The sequence below is a fragment of the Lotus japonicus genome, chromosome 4, assembly GCF_012489685.1.
Source record: "Lotus japonicus ecotype B-129 chromosome 4, LjGifu_v1.2".
NCBI classification, from domain to species: Eukaryota; Viridiplantae; Streptophyta; class Magnoliopsida; order Fabales; family Fabaceae; genus Lotus; species Lotus japonicus.
In genome coordinates this window covers 20,808,957-20,830,840 of record NC_080044.1, presented here as the reverse complement: position 1 = coordinate 20,830,840, position 21,884 = coordinate 20,808,957, and the positions used below count along the sequence as shown (strand labels likewise).

General features: G+C 42.2%; 2 protein-coding genes across 2 annotated transcripts; one reads left to right on the top strand and one right to left on the bottom strand.

Annotated features, from left to right (window-relative positions):
* The first annotated feature begins 2,134 nt into the window (after nucleotides 1–2,134).
* LOC130712464 (uncharacterized) lies at nucleotides 2,135–2,629 on the top strand. Its single transcript, XM_057562296.1, has one exon. The coding sequence runs from the start codon at nucleotides 2,135–2,137 to the stop codon at nucleotides 2,627–2,629; it is 495 nt and encodes a 164-aa protein (XP_057418279.1).
* Nucleotides 2,630–12,706: 10,077 nt separating this feature from the next.
* Nucleotides 12,707–14,361, bottom strand: LOC130712463 (probable WRKY transcription factor 27). The gene is made up of 3 exons (XM_057562295.1): nucleotides 13,745–14,361; nucleotides 13,504–13,617; nucleotides 12,707–13,415 (listed from the first exon to the last, which is right to left on the bottom strand). The coding sequence occupies exons 1-3, from the start codon at nucleotides 14,359–14,361 to the stop codon at nucleotides 12,707–12,709; spliced, it is 1,440 nt and encodes a 479-aa protein (XP_057418278.1).
* Between the last annotated feature and the right edge of the window lie 7,523 nt (nucleotides 14,362–21,884).

Genomic DNA, 21,884 nt, shown 5'->3' with positions numbered 1-21,884 from the left:
ATCTTACTTTGAAATTTTTTATTGAGCTTGAGGACAAGCAACCTTAAGATTACGCTTGAGGACAAGCCGTCGTTGAGTATAGGGGTGTGATGACCCGGGATTTAAGGCTATTTTCCTGGTTTATTTATATGTAGTTTAATATTAGTTTTTAGGATATTTCGGTCATTTTAGGACACTTTAGGCTTAGTTCATGCATTTTAATGTTTTCATTTAGTTTTAGTATTTTTCTATATTTTTTATGTTATTTTTATAGATTTCATTAGGATTTAATCAAGTTATTTGAATTCGGTATCTTACTCTATCTTCTAGTTAATCTTTTTTATTGGTTTTTAATTATTTTCCTTTATTATTATTGTTATTTTAGGAGAAGATGTGGAATCAATGAGCAAATCAAGGGAGAGAGCCAAGAATCTCGAAGTCTGGAGCAATCTGGATTTCTTTGCGCCAGTTCTGCACCAATTTCCTGTTGCGTTCCGCGCAGACGCGCCAAGGAAGTAGCTGCTGGAAAATTTTGCGCCAGTTTTGCGCGAGTTCCTTCACGAAGTTCGCGCAGTTGCGCGAAATATCTGTCAAACTCTATTTAAGTGCGTTTTAAACCTAATTTAGACACTTTTTCACGTTAAGAACTTGGAGACATGCGTTTTTGGGTTTTTGCTTAGAGCTTACTTGGTTCTTTGTCAAGATTTTGAGGTTTGGCTTGAATTTTGATTTGTTTCCATGACTATGTCAGGCTAAACTCTCCTTTGTGTTAGGGTGATTGATCTAGTTTTCTTTCAAGTTATGTTTTGAACCAAGTTTCAGTTATGATTATGGATTCTATTTTATGTCTTGAATTTCTCCTCTGTTTCAATTGAAACTTTTTATTGCAATAGTTTGTCATTCTATTTTCTATGCAATTGTAAATTGGTAGAATTTAGGGATTTGGGGAGAAGTTGAGCAAGGGTCTGTGCACCTTAGGAATAAGGGTAACGAATTGCTTGTGTTTGCCTGAATTGAATTGAACTTCATCTCTAATTAATTAGGATTAGGTACTAAGGAATTAGCTATCACTAATTAATTGGAAGGGACACTTATGCAAGGAATTGATAAGTGGACAATTAGGTTTAGCACCTTGATAATCTATTGAATTCATAATTATAACTGTTTGGGAAGATACATAGGGAGAAAGTTAACGAAATCAGGATCTCTAGCGCGTTTTTAAATTGAATTTATTTCAACAGTGTTATTTGCTTTCTTTAATTTTATTGCAGTTAAGTTACTTACGAAAAATCAATCATCTCTTTATTTGTATTTTTATTTTTACGTCCTTTCATTCTAAGTTTAGTTAATTTAGAGTATAAACTACGCAATCCTTGTGGTTCGATCTTTTTATTACTTCGAGCAATCTGTACACTTGCAGATTGGCTATCATTGGACTGGGCGAGACCCTAGGGTCCCTCGCCCAGGGACGTTAGCCCGGGGCGACGCGCAAGCCAGGAAATTGGGCCTTCTCCCGGGAGGCCCAACTGGCCCATTAAGAGAAGTTAGGGGCACCAAGCCCAGCCCCAAATCTATCAATAGGGGACGGATACCAATTGTAAGGGACTCTTAGCTCATTTGAGAAATAACAAGATTTAAATTCAGTTACTTTCTCTCTCTAAACGGTTACGCTCTTACTCTCTCTAGATTCTCACATCACGATCCTTTCACTCTAGGTACCGTACCTCATCTCTATGTTCTTGGATAGAACATTTGGCGCCGTCTATGGGGATCGGTAGATTTCGATTCCCGGACTACATGGATTGTTATTTGGCTGAGAGAAATTTGATTTTCTGTGCAATTTTACTTCGATTTTTGGATTTTCGGTCAAACTCTAGTTATCTAACGGAGCTTGATGGAGTCACGTCGCCGACGGCGTAACGAGGAGCTGGAGCAGAGGCACGGTTTCCCATCGCGTCGCGTAAGAAGGAGGTTGCGCCGCGAAGAGGCGCACTGTGCACGACGTGGCGACATAAGACAGCAAAACGATTGTTTACAGGAGGAGTTAGAGCATTATCGCCTCAAATAGTGGGGTGAAGAAGTGAGGGAAGCCGAAGTCATCACGAAGTTTGAGCCGTTCTCAGCGGCGGTGAGAGCGGTGGCCATACCGGATGACATGAGGAGCCTTGTGTTGGAAGCGTACAGCGGACAAACTGATCCAAAGGATCATTTGCTTTATTTCAATATGAAGATGGCAATAAGCGCAGCTTCCGACACGGTGAAGTGCAGGATGTTCCCATCTACATTTAAGGGCGCGGCGATGGCTTGGTTTGCGACTTTGCCACGGGGATCTATAGCAAAGTTCCGCGACTTCTCGTCGCAATTCCTTATTCAGTTCTCTACAAGCAAGATCGAGCAGGTTACAATGGAAGATCTGTATGACGTTCGACAGATAGAGCGAGAAACTTTGAAGCAATACGTGAAGCGGTACAGTAATGCATCCATGAAAATCGAGGAGTGGGAACCTCAGGCATGTGCGCGCGCTTTCAAAAATGGATTGCTGCCGGGAAAGCTTAACAGCAAGCTGAGTCGGAAACCAGTGCACTCGATGACAGAGGCTCGCGCCCGGGCGAGTGCCTACATCCTAGAAGAGGAGGACGACGCATTCTAGAGGAACCGTGTAAAGGCGGAAAAGGTAAGCGGCCGAAGGATTGTGTCGCTGGCGGGAAAACGGATATGGAGAAAGGAAGCAAATAGTACGCGAAAGGATAAGGAGGTCGTGCAATTTTTTAAGAAATTCGAAGGGACGCAACCCTGTTCGAGAAAGGAGGACAATGAACGTCCACGCCCGCGGCGGACAACCGGTCCTCGCCGGCATGAGAAGCCAAAGAGGTGCTCGAACGAAGAGTTGGCAAAGTTGCTCAAGGAGGTAGAGGCGACGCAAGCAGTCGAGAATGGAAAAAACGGAATTGATTCACGGCGAGGGGTGGAAGGCCGGACAAAGTGGTGAGAATATCACCACTTGGAAGGCCATGACATCAGTGACTATTTCACGTTGAAAGGCAAAGTCGGAAGGCTGATCAGAGCGAGGCGATCACGAGCAACAGACCGCGAATCAGACAAGGACCATCAGGGCGGCTGTCGGCGAGCGCCAACAGCAGGCAAGAAGAGGACGAAGGCAGCAAGGAAGAAAGGAGTTGAAGAAACTTTCAACAGCGATGTCAAGCCATCAGCTGAAACGATCAACACAATCGCAGGGGGCTTCGGCTGGGGCGGCAGCGCATCGACGGCGAGACGAAGGCATGATAAGGCGCTAGCATCGGTACAAGAGTATCCGGCCCCATTTGGTTGTCAACAACCAGATATAGTGATATCGTCGGCAGATTTTGAGGGGATTGAGACGCACAAAGACGATCCGGTGGTGGTAATGGTAAGAATCAATGGCTTTAATGTGCAAAGAGTGCTTTTGGACCAGGGCAGTTTCGCGGATATCATTTACGGAGATGCATTTGATCAGTTGGGATTAACGGACAAGAATTTGAAGCCGTACACGGGGACCCTGGTAGGTTTCTCGGGGAAGCAGGTCCGGGTGCGCGGCTACGTGGACTTGGTTACGGTCTTTGGGGTTGGCGAAAACGCTGAGCTTCTGCGCATAAGGTATTTGGTCTTGCAGGTTGTGGCGGCATACAGCGTCATCATAGGACGGAACACGTTGAATCGCCTCTGCGCAGTGATATCAACGGCTCACCTGGCGGTAAAGTACCCACTGATATGCGGAAAGGTAGGGAAAATCGCAGTAGATCAGCGAGGGGCGAGGGAATGCTACAGCAACTGCCTTAGTTTGTTTGGTAAGAAGGGAGTTAATGATGGGCACATGTTTCATGAGATTGAAGTCTCTAAGGGCAGACGGGAATAGCCAGCTGCACAGGACCAGAGCACCGCAAGTAGGCGGGAGCAGCAGATCAGCGAAAGCGTAAAAAGGTCAAGAAAAGATCGAAGTCAGGACAGAGAAAGCCGAGAGATAGGGCGGAACGAACAATCTACTTGCACCATTGAACCCAAACTCACCACTAAGCAGGAAGGGCGCCTGGATAGGTTGGTAGAGGACAACGTGGACCTCTTTAGATGGGAACAAAAGGAGGCAACGCTCTGGAGATTGCCCACATTCAACAGCCAGTACAGTTGACAAGAAGGAAGGTGAAAAGGGCGGAGCTATAGGGGCAGGGAAGTTGGTCTGACTCAGGGTAATTGGAAGACGGAGGGAGAAGGGAACCAGTCACAGTGTAGTCAGGATAAGAGAAGGAATAATGTGAAGTGCGAGAAACCAGCGGAGGCCGCGGGTATGAGGCCAACAAAGGCGGCCCGACGCGTCGGGCGAGAGAACGAGCTAGGAAATCCTCCCTTTTACTACAGGGTTGTCGAGCAGGGGGACGGGCCGAAGGATAGGGTGTTAGGTGTGGTGCTCTGATCAAGGGAGCCGGAAACAGAGCAGGGACGCGGCGAGGAAACTGAAGAACTAGGACAAAAATAAAGATGCACTCTTTTTCTCCACCACGGGAGTTTTTTAATGAGGCATCCCTCGAATGTAAAATCTTTTTACAAATCAAATATACAAGGATATTCTCAGCAATACTCCTAACCCTCAATTGAATTGAGACGGCAGCCTGGTGGGAAAATTCCCTGAAGGTGGTGATCCCAACACGACCTTGATGTCTGGGGATCGCTCCCGAAAGTCCGGCGCTGACTGTAGCCACCCGTTGGCGACGTGTGTGGATAAGCTTCTTATCCCGAGAACCTCCCCAAAATATGGGCGAGTAAAGTCTCCCCGAAACGCGGGCGAGCATTTTTAACTAGGTCAAGCCTTGGGCAACCCACATGGTCATTGGGTCCCGAGCAACCATAAGTCCCCGCCTAATAAAGCTGGTAGGGTCACACCTGATATTACGGGAAAAGCGTGTGAACAAAGCCCCGGTCCAAGACTAAGCAAAAGTCCTAGTTATACCCAGCACACTCTCAAGGTTATTCACGCGAAACTCAGATTCATGCACTAGAGACATGTGCGAAATGGCGACGTAACGTAAGGCGAGACACGTAACGGGTCGCCAGACTCGCTCATTCATTCATTTATCCATTCACTATGTATTTGTTCGTTCATTCATTAAATCATGCAGTCATAAAGAAAAATCATTTTATTCATTACAATTTTGAGTACATTAAAAAGGAGGGTTTCTCCTCATCTCATGGTATCGGTCGAGCATTCTTGCCAGCTGCCTATCTAAGATGCGCCTCTGAAATATCAGTTGTGTCATCTCATTCTTGCACTCTTCTTATCGTTCCTCCGTATCGTTTGCTCGGAGCTCCAATTCCATTTCCCACCCACTTATCATCATGGTGAGTTCAGCCTCCTCTTGGAAGAGACCTTCCAACTCCTCCACGTACTCCAAGAAGATGCGGAGAGATGCCTCCATAATTGCGTCAAGCTCCATTGCCAACAGCCGACAGATCAGATGCCTTATGCTCTCCGCTGTCCTTCTCCGGTAGTATAATGCAGCATACAAGTTCTGCTCAAAAGCTCTCTCCCTCAATTCACTCAGAATTCTCTCCATTATTCTTGCTATGAGTGTTTCTTCTCAAAGTATGCTTTCTCTTCTCAGAAAACCTTCTATTTATATTCATGAAACGTCTGCTTGCATTTATCACTGAAACACCTTCCAAGACACTGTTACCAAGATCATCTTTAAATGTCTTAAATTCACTTGGCTGATGGTAAACGTTGATCCTCTGTTGGGATTGAGGGACGAGGTGTTTCGGGAATAAAGATCAAGAATTTGCAGATCGGTTGACTTGCACGTTCGCAGTCCAAGAGTTTCCTCTGCGTGTTACATACGGCTTACACGGGCCAGATCACCAGGACTCACGATGGGCATGGCTTCAGCGGGGGGGGAGGGGGAGACCCGGACTCTGCTGCGGCTGACTTACAGAGTTAAAAAAAAGTAAAGCATGACGAAGAAAAACACAAAGAAAGCTCGGAATTTTCATTATAAGAGGACAGAAAAATAGATTGTTGTTACATGGTGGACTTAAAGACTATTAACGTTTTTCGTCTTGCTCTACGTCTTCTTCATTCAGGAAACGCTCGGCGACGAAGCCGGGAGGATCGTCAGGACCGACCAATCCGGTGGGAGTCACCTTCTCGAACGCTCCCATCTGGCCAAGATCAATTCGGGGATGGAGGCGTTGAACTTGGGTTTTGGCAAGAAAGAAACCGCGACGGCGCTCGAAGACAGCGACAACAACGACATCTGACCTCATCTTTTCTTCTAAGGCCTTCGCGTCAGACTGGGCCTGGGCCTTTGCTGCAGACAGAGCCTCGTTTTTCTTCGCTAGTTCAGCACAGAGAGTTTCAATTTCCGCGCCCATTAAAGAGATGGCTTGATCCTTGGAGGCCACCAAATCTTCCTTCGCATCAGACTCCAACTGCGCCTCCTAGTGGAGTTTTGCAAGGGCCCTTTCGAGTTCCGAAATCTTTTTGTCCCGAAATTCCAAGTTAACCTCAGAACGGCTAATCTGCTCGGCCAACCCTTTGGAAAAGGAGGCTTCTTGGGAAGCTAGCTTGGCAAGGAGCGCCTTGCGCTCCTCAATGAATCCAGCGTTGAGGGCGTGAAGGCGGATCACCTCCGACCGTAGCGCCTCGGCGTCTTTGGCGACCACTTGTAACGATAGAAAGCATGGAGCACTGTCGCCAAAGCACCCTCAGACACACTGTCTAAACCCTGTTGCTGAACCACTTCATCCATTCTCACGACTTGCGCCGGCGTCAAGGATAGGGAAAATGGCAATCCTCGGTTTACAGAACCTGGGGGCGGGGCGGATTGTGACCCAAAGGCGGCGGTGGCGGTAAACTGACAGATGGCATCGAGCTTTGTCCGGAGAGCGGCGGGACAACCGTCCCCTCAGGGGGCGTTCTACCAATAGGATCGCCCTAGGCGTTGGGTGAAGAAGCTGGAGTCACCTTGGGGGGTCTACTGGGATGAGTCGCCTTAGGAGTCTCCTCGGGTCCATGAGAGGCTGAGAAGGTAATAGGGACGCTCTCCTCGCCGGAGGAAGAGGCAGCAGTCAACAGCTGTGGCTTCTTGGGGGTGGTCGAGAGACTCCCTCGCCAAGGGCCCGTTTCTCACTCTCACCCGCCGGGGCTATTGAAGAAGATGTCTTGTCGCCCTTCAGGTTAACCCGGGGGGGAATGGGATGTTCTTTTTCTTCTCAAAAGTGGCCAGAAGGTCCGCATTAGTGAAATTCATCTTCCCTAGAACGAAAGGCAACAAAGAAGAGTCAGCAGGGGATAAGAAGTATAAAATAAACAAGGGATAAGGGACGAAGCAGGGAAGGGGCAAGAAAACCTAAGTAAGCGGGAGTTGATGAAATTTTGGCTTTACCGATCACGCGAGCACAGTCTAAGACCGAGAGTTTAGCCAGGAAGCTGATAATGACTTTTTCCTCAGGGGTTAGAGAATCCTCAGGTGGGTCGACTACCGGTGACACTTCTTGGGTCCAGTAGAAGGGAAATCGGGCGGTACCGTCCCTCAGGGTAAAAATCTCGGGGTATTAGTGAGATACCACGATCTTGAAATACCTTCGGGCGAGGTCGATGGTGATCGTGGAAAAAAAAGGGGTTGAAGCGTTGGCGGTTGGGTCTAGCTTCTAGGGAGACCCAGCTGCGTGGCGGTGAAGGCTAGGCGGACACCCCATAGAGGTAAAGAAGTGAGAGGGCTCGGGCTCTTGCTGGATTGCGTCGCAGAGGATTTCGAAACATCGCAGGAAAGCCCAGCTGTTAGCCTGTTAGGGTGAAGCTGACACGGAGCGACGTTGATACTGTGCAGTACGGAGCAAACAAAGGGAGAGAGGGGAAACCTGATTCCCAAACTTGTGAACATGTACTCGTACACGTAGAAGAAGTGGGGGTTACTCACGAGGTGGTAAGGGAGGCGGAGCCAAAGGCGCTCAGAGGCTGAGCAACTGCCATAGTACAGAATATTGGCAAGAGGTTTCTCATGACAAAACCCACCAGACTCCGAGGAAAGTTCGCAAATGGACGACCACTGCTCTAAACTTGACAGTTGGTTAGGGATTGTCCCAGCTGGGAGGCCCCTTACCGCAGGAACTGGCAAGGATTTCGAAGACCTAGCTCGGAAAGCGACAATGTCTTTTTGATCGAGCGGAACTCCCCCGGGGGGGGTCGACAGGGGGAACGTGTCGTAAGGGGGTGGCAACGGTGACATTGCGGTTGGAGTTCTTGGTTCGGCGTCTTGATGCCATTAGAGGAAAGGGCACAGGAAATAAAAACTACTTTGAAGTTGTAAAGACTCAGTGGAAGGAAAGGCGACACGCGGGGCGCTGTGAGGACTGAGGCAATGGTCTGTTGAAGGGATTTCGCACGTAAAAAGGGTGGCTAGGAGTTGAGGTTGTGAAAGGAGTAAGGGGTGGGGGAACAACGTCTTTATAGGAGGGGGATGATGATCGAGGGGAAACGTATGAGGGGATGTTGTGGGCAGTTGTTGAGAAACGTGGAGGGAAGGTGGAAAATCGTGCACCATAACGACGGAGAAATGATTGCAGTTGCGGGATTTCGGGGAGTCGGAATGGCGCAATAAATGGAAATTGCAACAGTTGAAGCTAATTGGTTCAAATTCAAACTGGCAGGCATTGTGGGGATTTTAGGGGACGTTTCAAGGAAGGCAGTTGGGATTCTGCGGACCTCTGCTGCCACGTGGCATAGGCCCAATGCGCGTCGAGCCACCGTGATTCATGACACACGCGCGACTGCAACTGGGCGAGAAAGCCAAGCGTCATCGTCGGCTGTCGCCACAAGCTCACTTGTGGACTCGTGGGATCGAATGAACTTGCTAGGGAAATCAAAAAATTAGTCTTAGGATTTAGTTATCAAGCCATGTTGACAATTGTTTTGAGTCATTAGGCTTTGGCATTAGCTAGTTTTCTCATGATCGTCGCCTCAGGCTTCTTCTTAAAGACACACTCAGCTCTCATGCTTCGAGCTCGGTGTCTTGTGGACTTGTGGACTAGGCGAGACCCTAGGGTCCCTCGCCCAGGGACGCTAGCCCGGGGCGACGCGCAAGCCAGGAAATTGGGCCTTCTCCCGGGATGCCCAACTGGCCCATTAAGAGAAGTTAGAGGCGCAAGCCCAGCCCCAAATCTATAAATAGGGGACGGATACCAATTGTAAGGGACTCTTAGCTCATTTGAGAACTAACAAGATTGAAATTCAGTTACTTTCTCTCTCTAAGCGGTTACGCTCTTACTCTCTCTAGATTCTCACATCACGATCCTTTCACTCTAGGTACCGTACCTCATCTCTATGTTCTTAGATAGAATAGTTGTAACGCCCTGATTTCTCGAGTGTCACACAGTAACCAAAATAATTCAATTTTCGCAAAGAATTTTCGTCAGTTCTATTTTAAATCTTGAATTAATGACAAACGTTCCTTTTACGAAAGATCTTAAACATTAATCTTCACAAAACGCTCATGAATAGACGATCGCAAAATCCTTTAAATAAAACATCCGAAATAAACTATGGAACATAGGTCTGAACTAAAGTAAAAGTACATCAAAACCTCGATTATTCAAAACTAAGGGAAAAATAAAATGTTCAGTGCCCCAAACTCGAATTCTCAACCCAACAGAAATAGATAACTCTTATCCCAAACCTTATTCTTTGTTCTTTTCCTCTTCCTCTTCTTCCTCTTCGTCTTCTTCCTCTTCCTCAGAAGTAGAGTCATCCTCCGATATCGGTTCGTCCGTGAACTCCTCCAGCATAGAGTTCCTCAGCCCTCGGTAGATCCACCCTCTCTCGAGAAGAACTAGTGTCTTTCCAACATAGCAAAACTCCTGGCTCTCTGTTCGTCGTTGGATAAATCCTCCTTGATCCAAAGTTCTCCTTGCATACGTGGTAGTCCTTCCTCTTTCACCACTGTCTCCGGCACCTGTTCTGAGTCCACTGGAGGTTCCTTCTTACCTTCTGACATGCCTTCTGACGGATCCGACTCCGGCTCAGATTCAAGGTTGGATGATTGCTCTAATTCCACATCCAAAGGTACTTGAAAGTGATAAGGAGCGAATGGTAGTTGCACTCTTCCATTCAGCATGTTAGTTTCAAGCCATTTTCTCTATCCATCGTAGCTTCGAAGGGTAACACCGCCAACGTAAATTCTGCGAACCTGGTGCGCGTCGGTCACCCAAGCCCCATCGTCTTGCTCATCATTGAGTGTCAGCTCCTACGAATGCCCCGCATTCCTCACCAAGGTCATCTGCCCGCCCCCCCCCCAAGAACAAACACATAACAAATAGTAGAGGGTCAGCTTCCATACATCAATCACAAAGAACATGCACAATAATCATACGAATAACATCAGTCTCATTTCCTCATCACTAGAGTTAGCAACCCTAAGTTCAGTTAGACTAACGTCCTCACAATCACATAACCACCACTTCACCTTGGATCCAATCTCGATCATCCGCAGATAAACAATCTCTTGGGGACCAACACAGTCGATCCACAATTCTCAAGGAGACCAACACAGTCAATCCTTATCCCATGACTAAATCATGGTTATCACGTGGAGACCAACAAAGTCAATCCACAAAACTCCCTCGCGCGCAAGCATGCCGTTTGTATCTAACGGCATCATCTTCTCATGGTCCATAGCCTATACCCTAGCACTATAACCATATTGTTTCACTACTTGCAAGCGAAGTTCTCATCTCTATTATTGTTACTAACATTTTAACAACAATTACAATATCGTAACCTTGAAGTAATCAATGGGACATCATGTATAGCATATCATCTAGAGGTTTAGGGTTTTACTCCCATCCTGGCAAGAGCAGAATATCTATCAAGCAACTTTCATCACATAAGCAAAATTATACGCCTAAACCCTAGAGAGCATTAGGGTTTCGGCCAACCTCACCAATTCATCAAATAAATCATGTCATCATGTTTCTTCACATTACATGCAATAAAAATGCAGCAACTTGCTCCAACTTATATCAATAGACAAGAAAATCAAGCACACCTAACCCTAAGGCAATTAGGGTTTCAGCCATACAACAACAAGGACAACAATAAGACTTGTCATCATGCTTCTTCATGCAACATGTACAAAATCCAGCAACTTTTGTATCGTATTCAACACCTCATAACTCATTCTACACACTTGTCATATGGCTAGCCCATGGTATCAATGAAAATCATCAAGTTTAGCATGCTATCGCCTAAAGATTCATATACTTCATGGCATCAAATCTTTTAAAGAACCAAAAACAGAATCTTTAACCTAATAACATGTTCGAGAAGGCTCTAATCATCATCCAAGGATTTCACATGTTAGACAGGCAACATAGCATCATCACAAGCACACCTTACACGCATATAACTCAAATCATGCATCAACAAGCCTAGACTCTACCTGGACATAAGATGCCCTCACCTTGGCTAGAGATTGAGAAAAGAGTAGATGATTGATGAAGATGGATCACGGCCTCCTCTCCTTGCCTTGATTTCTCAAAAGCCTCTTCTTCTTCCTTGCCTTGCTCTCTCTCTCTCTCTCTCTCTCTCTCTCTCTCGCGACTCTCTCTCTCTTTTTCTCTCACGAAACCCTTGTTTTCTCAGATGAAAATTTTAACGTGAATGAAGAGTGTTTGTGTGCCTTTCTATTTCAACTCTCTTGACTTGAAAAGAAAAGAAAATTCTCCCCCTTTTCTCCTTGTATAGCCGCGACCACCACTACTAGGTTTAGGGTTTTGCAAAACTTTCTCACAATCACAATAAATCCTAATAACATCTCTTAATATTTGAAAAATAAAATTAAAGCTTCATCTTTTGAAATAAAATAAAAATGAATAATCATTTAATTTTAAAACAAATAAATTCCTTTTATTGTGCAAAACTCCATCTTTCCTTTTAAAAGCCCAATCTTCCTCCTAAATAGGTGCAACAATCAAAACAAGATCTCCATCATATCTTTTCTCTTTGAAAATTCGGCCACCACTCTCCCATGGCACCAAAATCTCGTCCATCACCATGTTGACTTCAAAATAAATTTTTTTAAAGAATCATATTAAAATTTTGAAAGTGAATTCGTGTGGCTTAAATATAATTAAAAATATTCCAGATTAAAACAAAAGACACGCTTCTACAAAATAAAATAAAAAATATTTAGGGGTTTGTGCTATAATTTGCTTGTCCAACAAGTGTTTGATGGCCCACTCAAGAGCTTGTAGCGAAATGCTCAATAGGAAAATCTTGATTTTGTACTCTAGAAATGAAGAGCAAGGATGAAACATTGTTAGTGATCACAACTTGATCACATCCATTGCTAAATAAAGAAAACAAAAACACAATTAAAGAAAACACAATTTATTTATGTATTCATAATACATAAATAAATAATTGAAAATATACTTATAGGAAGAACCAGGATAACTCTATAATCCTAGACATCTTGGGCATAATATATGGAATTTGATGGACACTCTGCCAAAATAACAACACTATATAATTTAAGAAATAAACTATTGAAATTAAGAAGATGAATATATTTGACTTCTCTAATGTGAATGACACACTTTAGAAAGAAAAGTAAGTCATCATAACCAATGACTTTGATGAATTACTTTACCCTCTAAGGTGACTCTCTCCCTAAAAGCAGAAAAATCCAAAACTTCCAATGGTTTAGATCAACCACCGCGTGCAATTAGGATCTGACTCGCCCATGTGAGTGACTCCACCATCAAAAGATTGATATCCCATTTCGAAGATGTTTGACATGGCAGCTAAGTTAGGAATTAGTATGTCATCATCCTCATCGGAGAGTGATTTAGGTCTTATTTCCAGGTCAGGGCCTTCGGGTTCTCCATGGTTAACCATTTTGTCATCGTCCTCCAGCAGATATGATATGGGTACTAGAGTGTCATCATCATCATCGGAGACTGATTTAGCTTCTATTTCCGAGTTAGGGCCTTCGGCTTCTCCATGGTTAACCATTTTGTCACCATTCTTTAGCAGATCTGATATGGGTATTAGAATGTCATCATCATCATCGGAGACTGATTTAGGTCCTATTTCCATGTCAAGGCCTTCAAGTTCGCTATGTTTAACTATTTTGTCACCATTCTCTAGCAGATCTAACACCAGCATGGGAGGAATACCCGATAAACTAACGCTCCCAGTGTTGGTGGGTGCCTTGGTTTGCGAGGTGTTAGGTAAATGGGTTGTTAATGGCTTGACCCTTGAGGTTTTGCAAAGCATGTTCCGAAGAAGCGGTTTCTCATGATCGTGATCTCCGATGTATGTCACAATAAACATGCTCGGGTCCGTTCTGCTTCGTTCTACTTGCTTTTTCGCGTCACATTTTTTCATGTTGTTGCATTTGTAATAACTCCTGAAACAAATGACAACTTTCTCAAGTATTACTACTCAGCTGCATCTTCATATTTAAATGTGTGAAAGTTTCAATAACGTATGTGTACCTTGGATACGGAGAACCTTTGATGGGTTTTTGTCCATATTTTCTCCATTCCCACATATCAGCTGTTATTTTGTCAGCGGTCACATGCCGAACTGTTTTCATCTGTCCGGTTAACCTAGATAAAGTAAATGTATCATCTCATTAATGCCATGGGACATTATGGTTGTAAAAAACTTCAGTTTTTTTTTGTAATGAGATTGATTAATGATCGATTTTCAATATGTAAAATATTAATATTTTACCTTGGTTTGGGTTCTTGGATTTTGGTCTTTGACGAAGCCACATAATTGGTTTGGGGTACTTGGTGTTGGATGTTTGGCTGAGCAATAGGACTTGTTTGGGGAACATGAGTGGGTAGAGCCACAGAACTAGTCTCGGGTACTTGGGGTTCGTGTTGCTGGAGTAGGGCTTGTTGTTGTTGATGGAATATGTTAAGGCCAAAAGTGGAGGCTCCAATGGAGTTGCAAGTTGTGAGAACAGGCACAAGATGATGGAGGCCTTGCTGCATCTGTTGTTGTCCATAGATTCCTGTAAGGTTAGATAAGGTAGAGTTAGGATTGAGAATGACATTACCGTTAGTGTTAATGATTGTGGTGGTCGTAGTAGTGGTGGTGGGGTTAATGAAATTCATTAGTGCTTGGCGTAGCTCTTGGATCCCATTGGTTCTAGGTTGCACAATATTATAAAAAGAGGATGAGTCATTTTCTTGTCTAATTGAAAAAAGGGTTGTGGTTTCTTGAGGGGATATGGTATTTGTGACTGTGTTGGGTGAAATTTCTCTATTGGTGTTTGAAGCAACAGATGTGAGATCTTTGCCACTGCGAACAATGGCAAAGAGATCCCAGTCCTCACTAGACATCTGAGAGAATAATTTGGATTTCTGAGTATGTCCAGAAATTCTTACTTAACCACAGTGTGTGTGTGTGTGTGTGTGTGTGTGTGTGTGTGTGTGTGTTAAAGAACGGTGTTGTGTTTTGGGAGGAATTAGGGTGTGTGTGTGTATGTGAGAGAGAGAGAGAGAGATAATTTGAACCAAGCAATTTGAGGATGGAGCACATACCATGGGAAATTCTTGATTATTTATAGGAAAATTGTTCGTTCTCCCCAAATACACCTGATAGAGAGATAAAAATATAAGTGAGAAAATAAGAGAAATGATAAATGATGTGATAGAAAAAAAAATTCAGTAAACCCACACTCAGCGGAGAGAGATATGAATAAAAGAAAGATAAATAACATATATGATAAGTGATGTGATAAGAATAAAAAATGAGTCAAAATGTGATGGAAGATAATGTAGATATGAATGTATCAAATAAAATTATTCATTTGCATTGAAAAGTAAACAATAAACAAATTGGATAAGGATAGAGATCAGATAGAAAAGATACTGAAATTATTTTTGTTCTTATCTTTTTTGTTCTTTTCTCAGAGATTTAGGAGGTTTTTAAGGGATTTTGTCTCCCTCTTAAAAAGACCAAATTAAACTCACTTGTCTTTTTCATTGACTTTGATGTAATTTCAAAGGGGAACCAGCTGTAGGATCACGCGCTTACCACTACGCCAAAACCAATTGGTGTTAGTGAGGGCGCAACGTTATTTCTTATAGCGTAGCAGACAGCGCCCCGTTTCGAATGCTACCTGCAGGCAGGATGCTGGCCCACCTGGACCCAACAATCCCCCCCCAGCACCTGCCAGCCAAACTAGCTGCACAGCATGCCTTCCGTGGGATTCGAACACGGGACCTGGCTCTGATACCACTTGAAGGATCACGCGCTTACCACTACGCCAAAACCAATTGGTGTTAGTGAGGGCGCAACGTTATTTCTTATAGCGTAGCAGACAGCGCCCCGTTTCGAATGCTACCTGCAGGCAGGATGCTGGCCCACCTGGACCCAACACCAGCCAGAGTGGCACTGATTCATATGCTTTCTTAAGGTGCCTCTACAGCCCCACAACAAGGGTGTGCTTAGAAACGGCTCAGCTAATAAATACTCCGGTGAATACATGTTCTAGGTTTGATGGCATTCTCAGCTGCGTTTCTGTTTCAACTTTAAATACAAATTTAATAATTTTTATATCCTTCTCTTGGCTTTATGTGAAAGTCAAAAACAAAACATACGTAAGAATTTAATAACATCATTGACTTTGGAAATCCAATTAACTTTACATTCGGAGTGAAGTGATTTTGTAAAGATATTATTAAAAGTAATTTTTTAGAAAATATAAAATTTTAAAATATTTGACTGTGAATTTTTTGGTGAACCTCATCTATCCTTTATTCAGACATATTGGTCTAGGTGGTAAAAGTTAAAAGTGTCTCTAAGAGTTGTGTAGCCTAATGTAAGAATTAAACTTTTAGACATTCAAAGAACTATTTTTAACCACTATGTTTCAACATAGTAAATGTTAAGATAGAGAAGAAAGTCCAAAAAGCGCGCATATTGAGAAATTCAATCAATATTGTTAATTTTTAAATATATTATTTATTTTTGTATTTTATTCTTTGAAATGTATTTTTCTTTCTCCCCATTTATTCTTCTAATATGGGCATTATATGAAAAAATGTCAATAAATTAAATGCTCCATTGAAATGATCTGTTTCAAAGTAATTGTTAAGAAAGAGAAGAAACACACCTATTGAGAAATTAAATCTATATTGTTAATTTTTAAAATATATTTTTTATTTTCCTTTTTTTTACTGATAAGCATATTTTTTATTTCGTATTTTACTCTTTGAAATATATTTTTATCTCTCAACATTTATTCTTCTCACAGGGGCATTATATGGAAAAATATCAGTAAATGCTCCATTGAAATTCTAAGTGAATAAATATTATGAATTTTTTTTACCTCTAAGTATATATAATTATTTTGAAACGGAGATAGAATTGTTTAGAAGTTAAATGAGTTATGCATATGAGTGCTTTAATTCACACTTTAGTTTTTTTAATAAATCATTAAGATGGCATTAATGATTTACTATTACAATTAATGTAGCTCAGGTTAACATTAAATTTATAACTAAGAAATTTCCACTATTCACATTAATGATTTAAAATTTACTTAATGAAGCATTATTACTCCACTTAATTATTTTTATATCATTGAATACTTCAATTATAAATATAAAATACTTTTTTATAACTTAACTATTAAGTTTGTTCGTAAAAAAAAATTAAGGTGAAGGATGGTGCATAATTTCAAGACAAGTAAGTAATCAAGTTCAAAGAGCACTTGCAAAACTCTTACATATATCACACATCAAGAGGACGAGTGGGGTTCCAACATGAAACCTGTCAAATATGAGATCAATCATGTTTCATTGAACCAACCTCTTAGGGTTTAAAATTTTAAATATTGAAATTACTTCTTGAAAATAAATTTTTAAAAATAACTGACTAATCCAAGTTAAAAAGTAGTTTTTTTTTTTTACGTTTAACTGCATTATATTAAGGGATAAACATGTTTTTGGTTGCATTGTCTTAAAAAAATATGTTTTTGGTCCCTGGACTTTGAGCAAGGGCTTGTTTTAGTCCCTCGTTGGAATAACTTCTAGAAATGGTCCCACCGGTTAGGATAATGGCTGGCTTTGATCCTCGCCAGAGGAGCAGCTCCGGCCAACATGTTTACATGTCACCATCGTGCCTATTTGGCACAGCCACATGTAATTTTTATTAAATATGAATTTCCACGTATATGCTTAAAAAATCTCAAAATTTCAATTAGAAAAAAAATTAATCCCTAATTTTTTAAACTTTCTTCATTAATTTGAGGTTTAAGCTTCAATTGGTCATCTTCTTCTCATTATCCTCAACGACATATCATCATCCTCAACATCTTCTTCTTTTCGTTCAAAAAAAAAAACATCTTCTTCTTTTTATTTTTCTAAAATCGAAAATTCTAGTTTAAAAACAAAACCAACTTGGGCTTTTAGGGGTGCTTTGCGTTTGATTTTCTTTTGGGTTTTCTTTTCACTTCCAGTTATTGGGCTCTTGCTTTTGCCTTTGCATTGGGGTGTTATTGGTCTTGTTGTGGGTCTTTTTGTGTGGGCGTTTGGGGTTAATCCCTCTTTTGTGGTGTTTACTTATCTATTGTGTTGTATTCTCTCTACTTCAAGGTCCCAAACTTTTTTCCATATTTATATATTTCATTGATCTTTCTAAAAAAAACCAATATATTATACCCATGAGACATGTCTAATGCCCAGAAAATAGCCAAACTAATGATAAGTATCCCAAAACCAACTCTGGTACATTAAGATTTTCCATTAAAAATGCAAACCAATGGAAGTAAATTCCAATAGTGCCCAAAATATGACAATTACAGAGAAAATCCGGCAGTTCTAGAAAATCAACCACTACCAACGACACCTAGGGTGGAGATGCAGACTGTGATCGTGATTCCGATCTTGACCTTAGCCTGGAAGATTTGATTGGTGAAGCTGATATGGATCGAGATCGTGACCTAGATACAGATCTATTCAAAGACCTACTTCTAACCTTTTTTGGACTCCTGCTCTTGCATAGGCTTCTGTTGCGGCTCCTTGAACGTTCGCTCTCAAACATTCTTACGAATGCGAGCGATGCAGATGCCCAAAACCCTCTTCTTTGACCAACCCTCTTCTTCTGCAAACCCTTCCTTTTTTTCTTTTTGAGCGAAGGCCATATCAGAACCCTCTTGCTCTTCAGATCTAGATCTAGGTTGGATTATTTTCCATGAAGGTGTGGGGTTGTTGATTTTTGGGTTTAGGAAAGGGAGCGTTGGGGTTTTTGTCAGAGAGAAAGGTTTTGATGAAGGGGGACAATGGTGGCTGAGATGGGTTGCTGAAGGTGGAGGCTGCGGGTGCACTGTCGCTGGAGAGGGAGAGCGGTGTGACCTAGATCACGAACCACGCCTCCAAAGTTTGCATCTTTTGGGTCAACAATGCATCTTTACAACAATAAGCCTTGGATCTGGTGGTTTTTTCCTGGTTTTGAAATGAACAGAGGTTGGTTGAAGAAGAAGAAAAGTTGCGGAGACAAGAAGAAGAAGAAGAAGAAGAAGAAGAAGAAGAAGAAGAAGAATCAAAGCATCAAGGCACATCATGGATACGCTAAAGATGATCAGAGCAACAAGGCAGCTACACCAGCAAGGAAGTATCATATATGCCACATCGTCTATGCAAAGAAAGAATCAGAAGAAGAAGAGATCCAGAAACATGAAAGAGTCAAATCAACTAGATCATCTTCAGAAGGAAAAATATCATGATTCAATCGCATCCACTTGAAGAGATAGTCTAAGCTTTAGAACTACACGTGCAGGATCAAACAAAGCTTCAAGGACAAACCATGCAAGAACAGTCCAAGCTATCTGATCGTATGAGAAGACCGTACTCAACGTCTACAGTCGACGTCTACCTCAAGACTGATCAAAAGGAAAGCAATGTCTAGAGAAAATAGTGTCATATTCAAACAGAAATATCTCTGACATTTTTTAGGAGAAAGTCAAGTGCTAGGAAATCACATCTCTACAAAACACTTTGACCAAGGAAACAAGTACAACCATGTCAACATCAAAAGTTTCCCCTCTCTCTCTCTCCACCAAGAAAAAAAAGAAATGGAGCAAAGCTTATTGTCTACGCCTACAAGCCTCAACCTGATTTATGCAACACGAGACAATCCATTTCTGAAGAAGGAGAAGATCTTATTCAAACGCTAGCAGTCACATTCTAATTGACCAAATTGAAGATAGGAATGAAGCATGTACTAAGATGAAAAATCTTCTAAGAAAAGAATGGCCAAAGCAAGGAGCATCGTCTGCAAAGCTTAGAAGAACAATGGAAGCAGAACTTCTGAAGAAGACAACGTCCATCATGAAAATAAGTGTGCAACTTCAGAAGAACAGATTGAAGAATGTGCTTCATAGTCAAATCATTTGAGAGAAAGGGGCAAAAGAGTACTCAACAATGTCTGGAGAGACAGCAGCCAAAGAATACTCGATAATTCCTGAAGAGGTTGTGACAAAATAATACTTGTTATGCCTGGAGAGGCAGAGGTAAAAGTAGGGGTGAGCATCGGTCGGTTACGGTCGGATTCAGGCCAAAAATGCCTCATCCGACAATAACCGAATGGATAACATCTCCATCCGTTTCCGACCGTGAAATGATTCGGGTGAGTCGGTTTCGGGTTATACGGTTGAACGGTTGCCTCGGGTGGGTTGAGTCGGTTCTGCTACATATACATGCTTAGATCCATCGCAAGAAAAATCAAATCCGACACCGAGGTCCACTGCATCTGTCAACATAGTCATGGATGGCATGCACGGCTTGCATGTTCACCGGATGTAGAGAATCAGTACTAAGACAAGGACTGAGAACGCAAGAGGTTGGGAGATGAAAAGGAAACTTGCATGTCGATCGTGATCTGACATCGATGGGGTGGGAGGAGTGGTTTGTTACTCCTTGACGGTGCCGACGGTGGTTCCGCCGCGACATCGAGGTCGTTGTGAGCAAGAGTGCAAGACAAGCTTGTGAGGAGGATGAAGGATTGCTTTGTCGGTTTGATGGAGCTGGACGAGGCAAGGAAGAAGATGGAGTGGTGGCAGGTGAAGTAGGCGTTCTGTCGAAGGTAGAGAGGAAGGAGAAACAAGAAGAAAATGACGGTGATGGAAATTGAAAGGGTTGTGAGAGTGAGAGGAGAGAAGAATACATTAGAGTGACAATAAAGAAGAATACATTTGAAATTTAGAGAGATAGAGGGACATTGAGATTCGAGAAGGCTGTATTATATTGGACCTTTCCACAATAAAAATATAATTTAGTAGTATTGATAAAGATTATGAGTGACATAATGACAAGACTATACGTATTGGGCACTGCAAAAGGGAAAAGCTATTCTAATAGGGGTTTGCAGTGCACAGAATGCATAGAGTCACAGAAAGCATGGAAAGACTATATCATAGGTTGCACAACAATCATTAATTATTCATATATACGGTCGGTTCGGGTATCGACGAAATTTTTTTCCCACACCCGTAACCGACCGCATGAAACCGTCCCAAACCAGTGAGCTATTTCGAGTAAACCTGTTTTCCGTAAAAACCCGCCCGTTTTCTCTTTTTTGGCTGCGGGTTCATCGGGTACGGATCGAAACGGGTAGTGTGCTCACCCCTAGGTAAAAGAATACTCAATATGCCTGAAGATGCATGTACAATAATACTTGTAAGGAGAAGTCCTTGATACTTGGATAGTGAAATCTTGGTGCTTCCAAGAACTAGACATAACCCTATCGCTCTGGGAGTGAACCAGGATAAAAATGTCTATGTGCATTATCTACTCCTTTGCTCATACATTTTCGCTGCACCAAACGGTTTCAACAAAGACGACAAATTTTTCAATAATTTGGAACTTCAAGTTTTTTAATGGCACAATTCATACCCTTATATTTTTTATCAACTTCAGTATGAAACTATACCTCCAAATTTACTCATATTTTCGCCTCTTCAAGTATTTATTTCTAGTTCCGCCATTGTAGACATTTCGCTAGTAGGTAGAGAGTTCGCTCCTTATTTTGTCTTGTAGAGTTCAAACAACATCAAAGTAACCACACTTATTTCTAGTTCCACCATTGTAGACATTCTGCTAGTAGGTAGATAGTTCGCTCCTTATTTTGTCTTGTAGAGTTCAAACAACATCAAAGTAACCACAATAGTTTTTTTCTCTTTTAGCACTCAACCTTTAAGAACATGAGTTGAACAGCCAAAATTATCTAGTTATAACTTGGAAGAACAATGCTCTGACTGATCAAAACATAATGTTCAAAGAAAAGCAATTTGTATAGAGGACAACCTAAAAGTTCAATACTTTGGAGACAATAGATTCCAACAAGAAGAACAATAAAGTATAAGATGAAATTGCAAGAACTTGAGATAAATAGTAAGAACAAACTTGTTGAGTATTTTTCTTAGTGATTGGTTGCATTTTGTCTAAGTGTTATGTGTTAGCATGGATGTAGTACTTGGTGTGATAAACAACATATGTTTGTCTGATGTGCAACCAAATGTCCAAGCATTGAGTAGAACATTGTGCAACTGGTTGTTGGTTGCATACTGTATGTAACACCCCGATTTCGGTGGCGTCACTTTAGTAACCAAAAATAAACTTAATGCGGAAAAACGTGAATATTTTTTTTTCTTTCGATAATAACTAAGACAAGACTGAATTAAATAAAACCCAAATGCGAAAAGCAATATAACTAATATACAATATATAAACAGCCCCCGCTGTAAGTAGCAACCTCGTCACGAGTAAACCTCCAGTGACGGAACGAGAAAGATGTAACGCCCGTAGGCAATATATACAAACCAAATGAAAAGGGTGAAGTGTCCGCAACACCATCCCTC

Coding starts and splice junctions, on each gene's coding strand:
- LOC130712464 (XM_057562296.1), top strand. CDS start 2,135: ATGAGGAGCCTTGTGTTGGAAGCGTACAGCGGACAAACTGATCCAAAG.
- LOC130712463 (XM_057562295.1), bottom strand. CDS start 14,361: ATGTCTAGTGAGGACTGGGATCTCTTTGCCATTGTTCGCAGTGGCAAA. Junction 13,618..13,744: donor ATCCAAGAACCCAAACCAAG/GTAAAATATTAA, acceptor TACTTTATCTAG/GTTAACCGGACAGATGAAAA. Junction 13,416..13,503: donor AAAGGTTCTCCGTATCCAAG/GTACACATACGT, acceptor CATTTGTTTCAG/GAGTTATTACAAATGCAACA.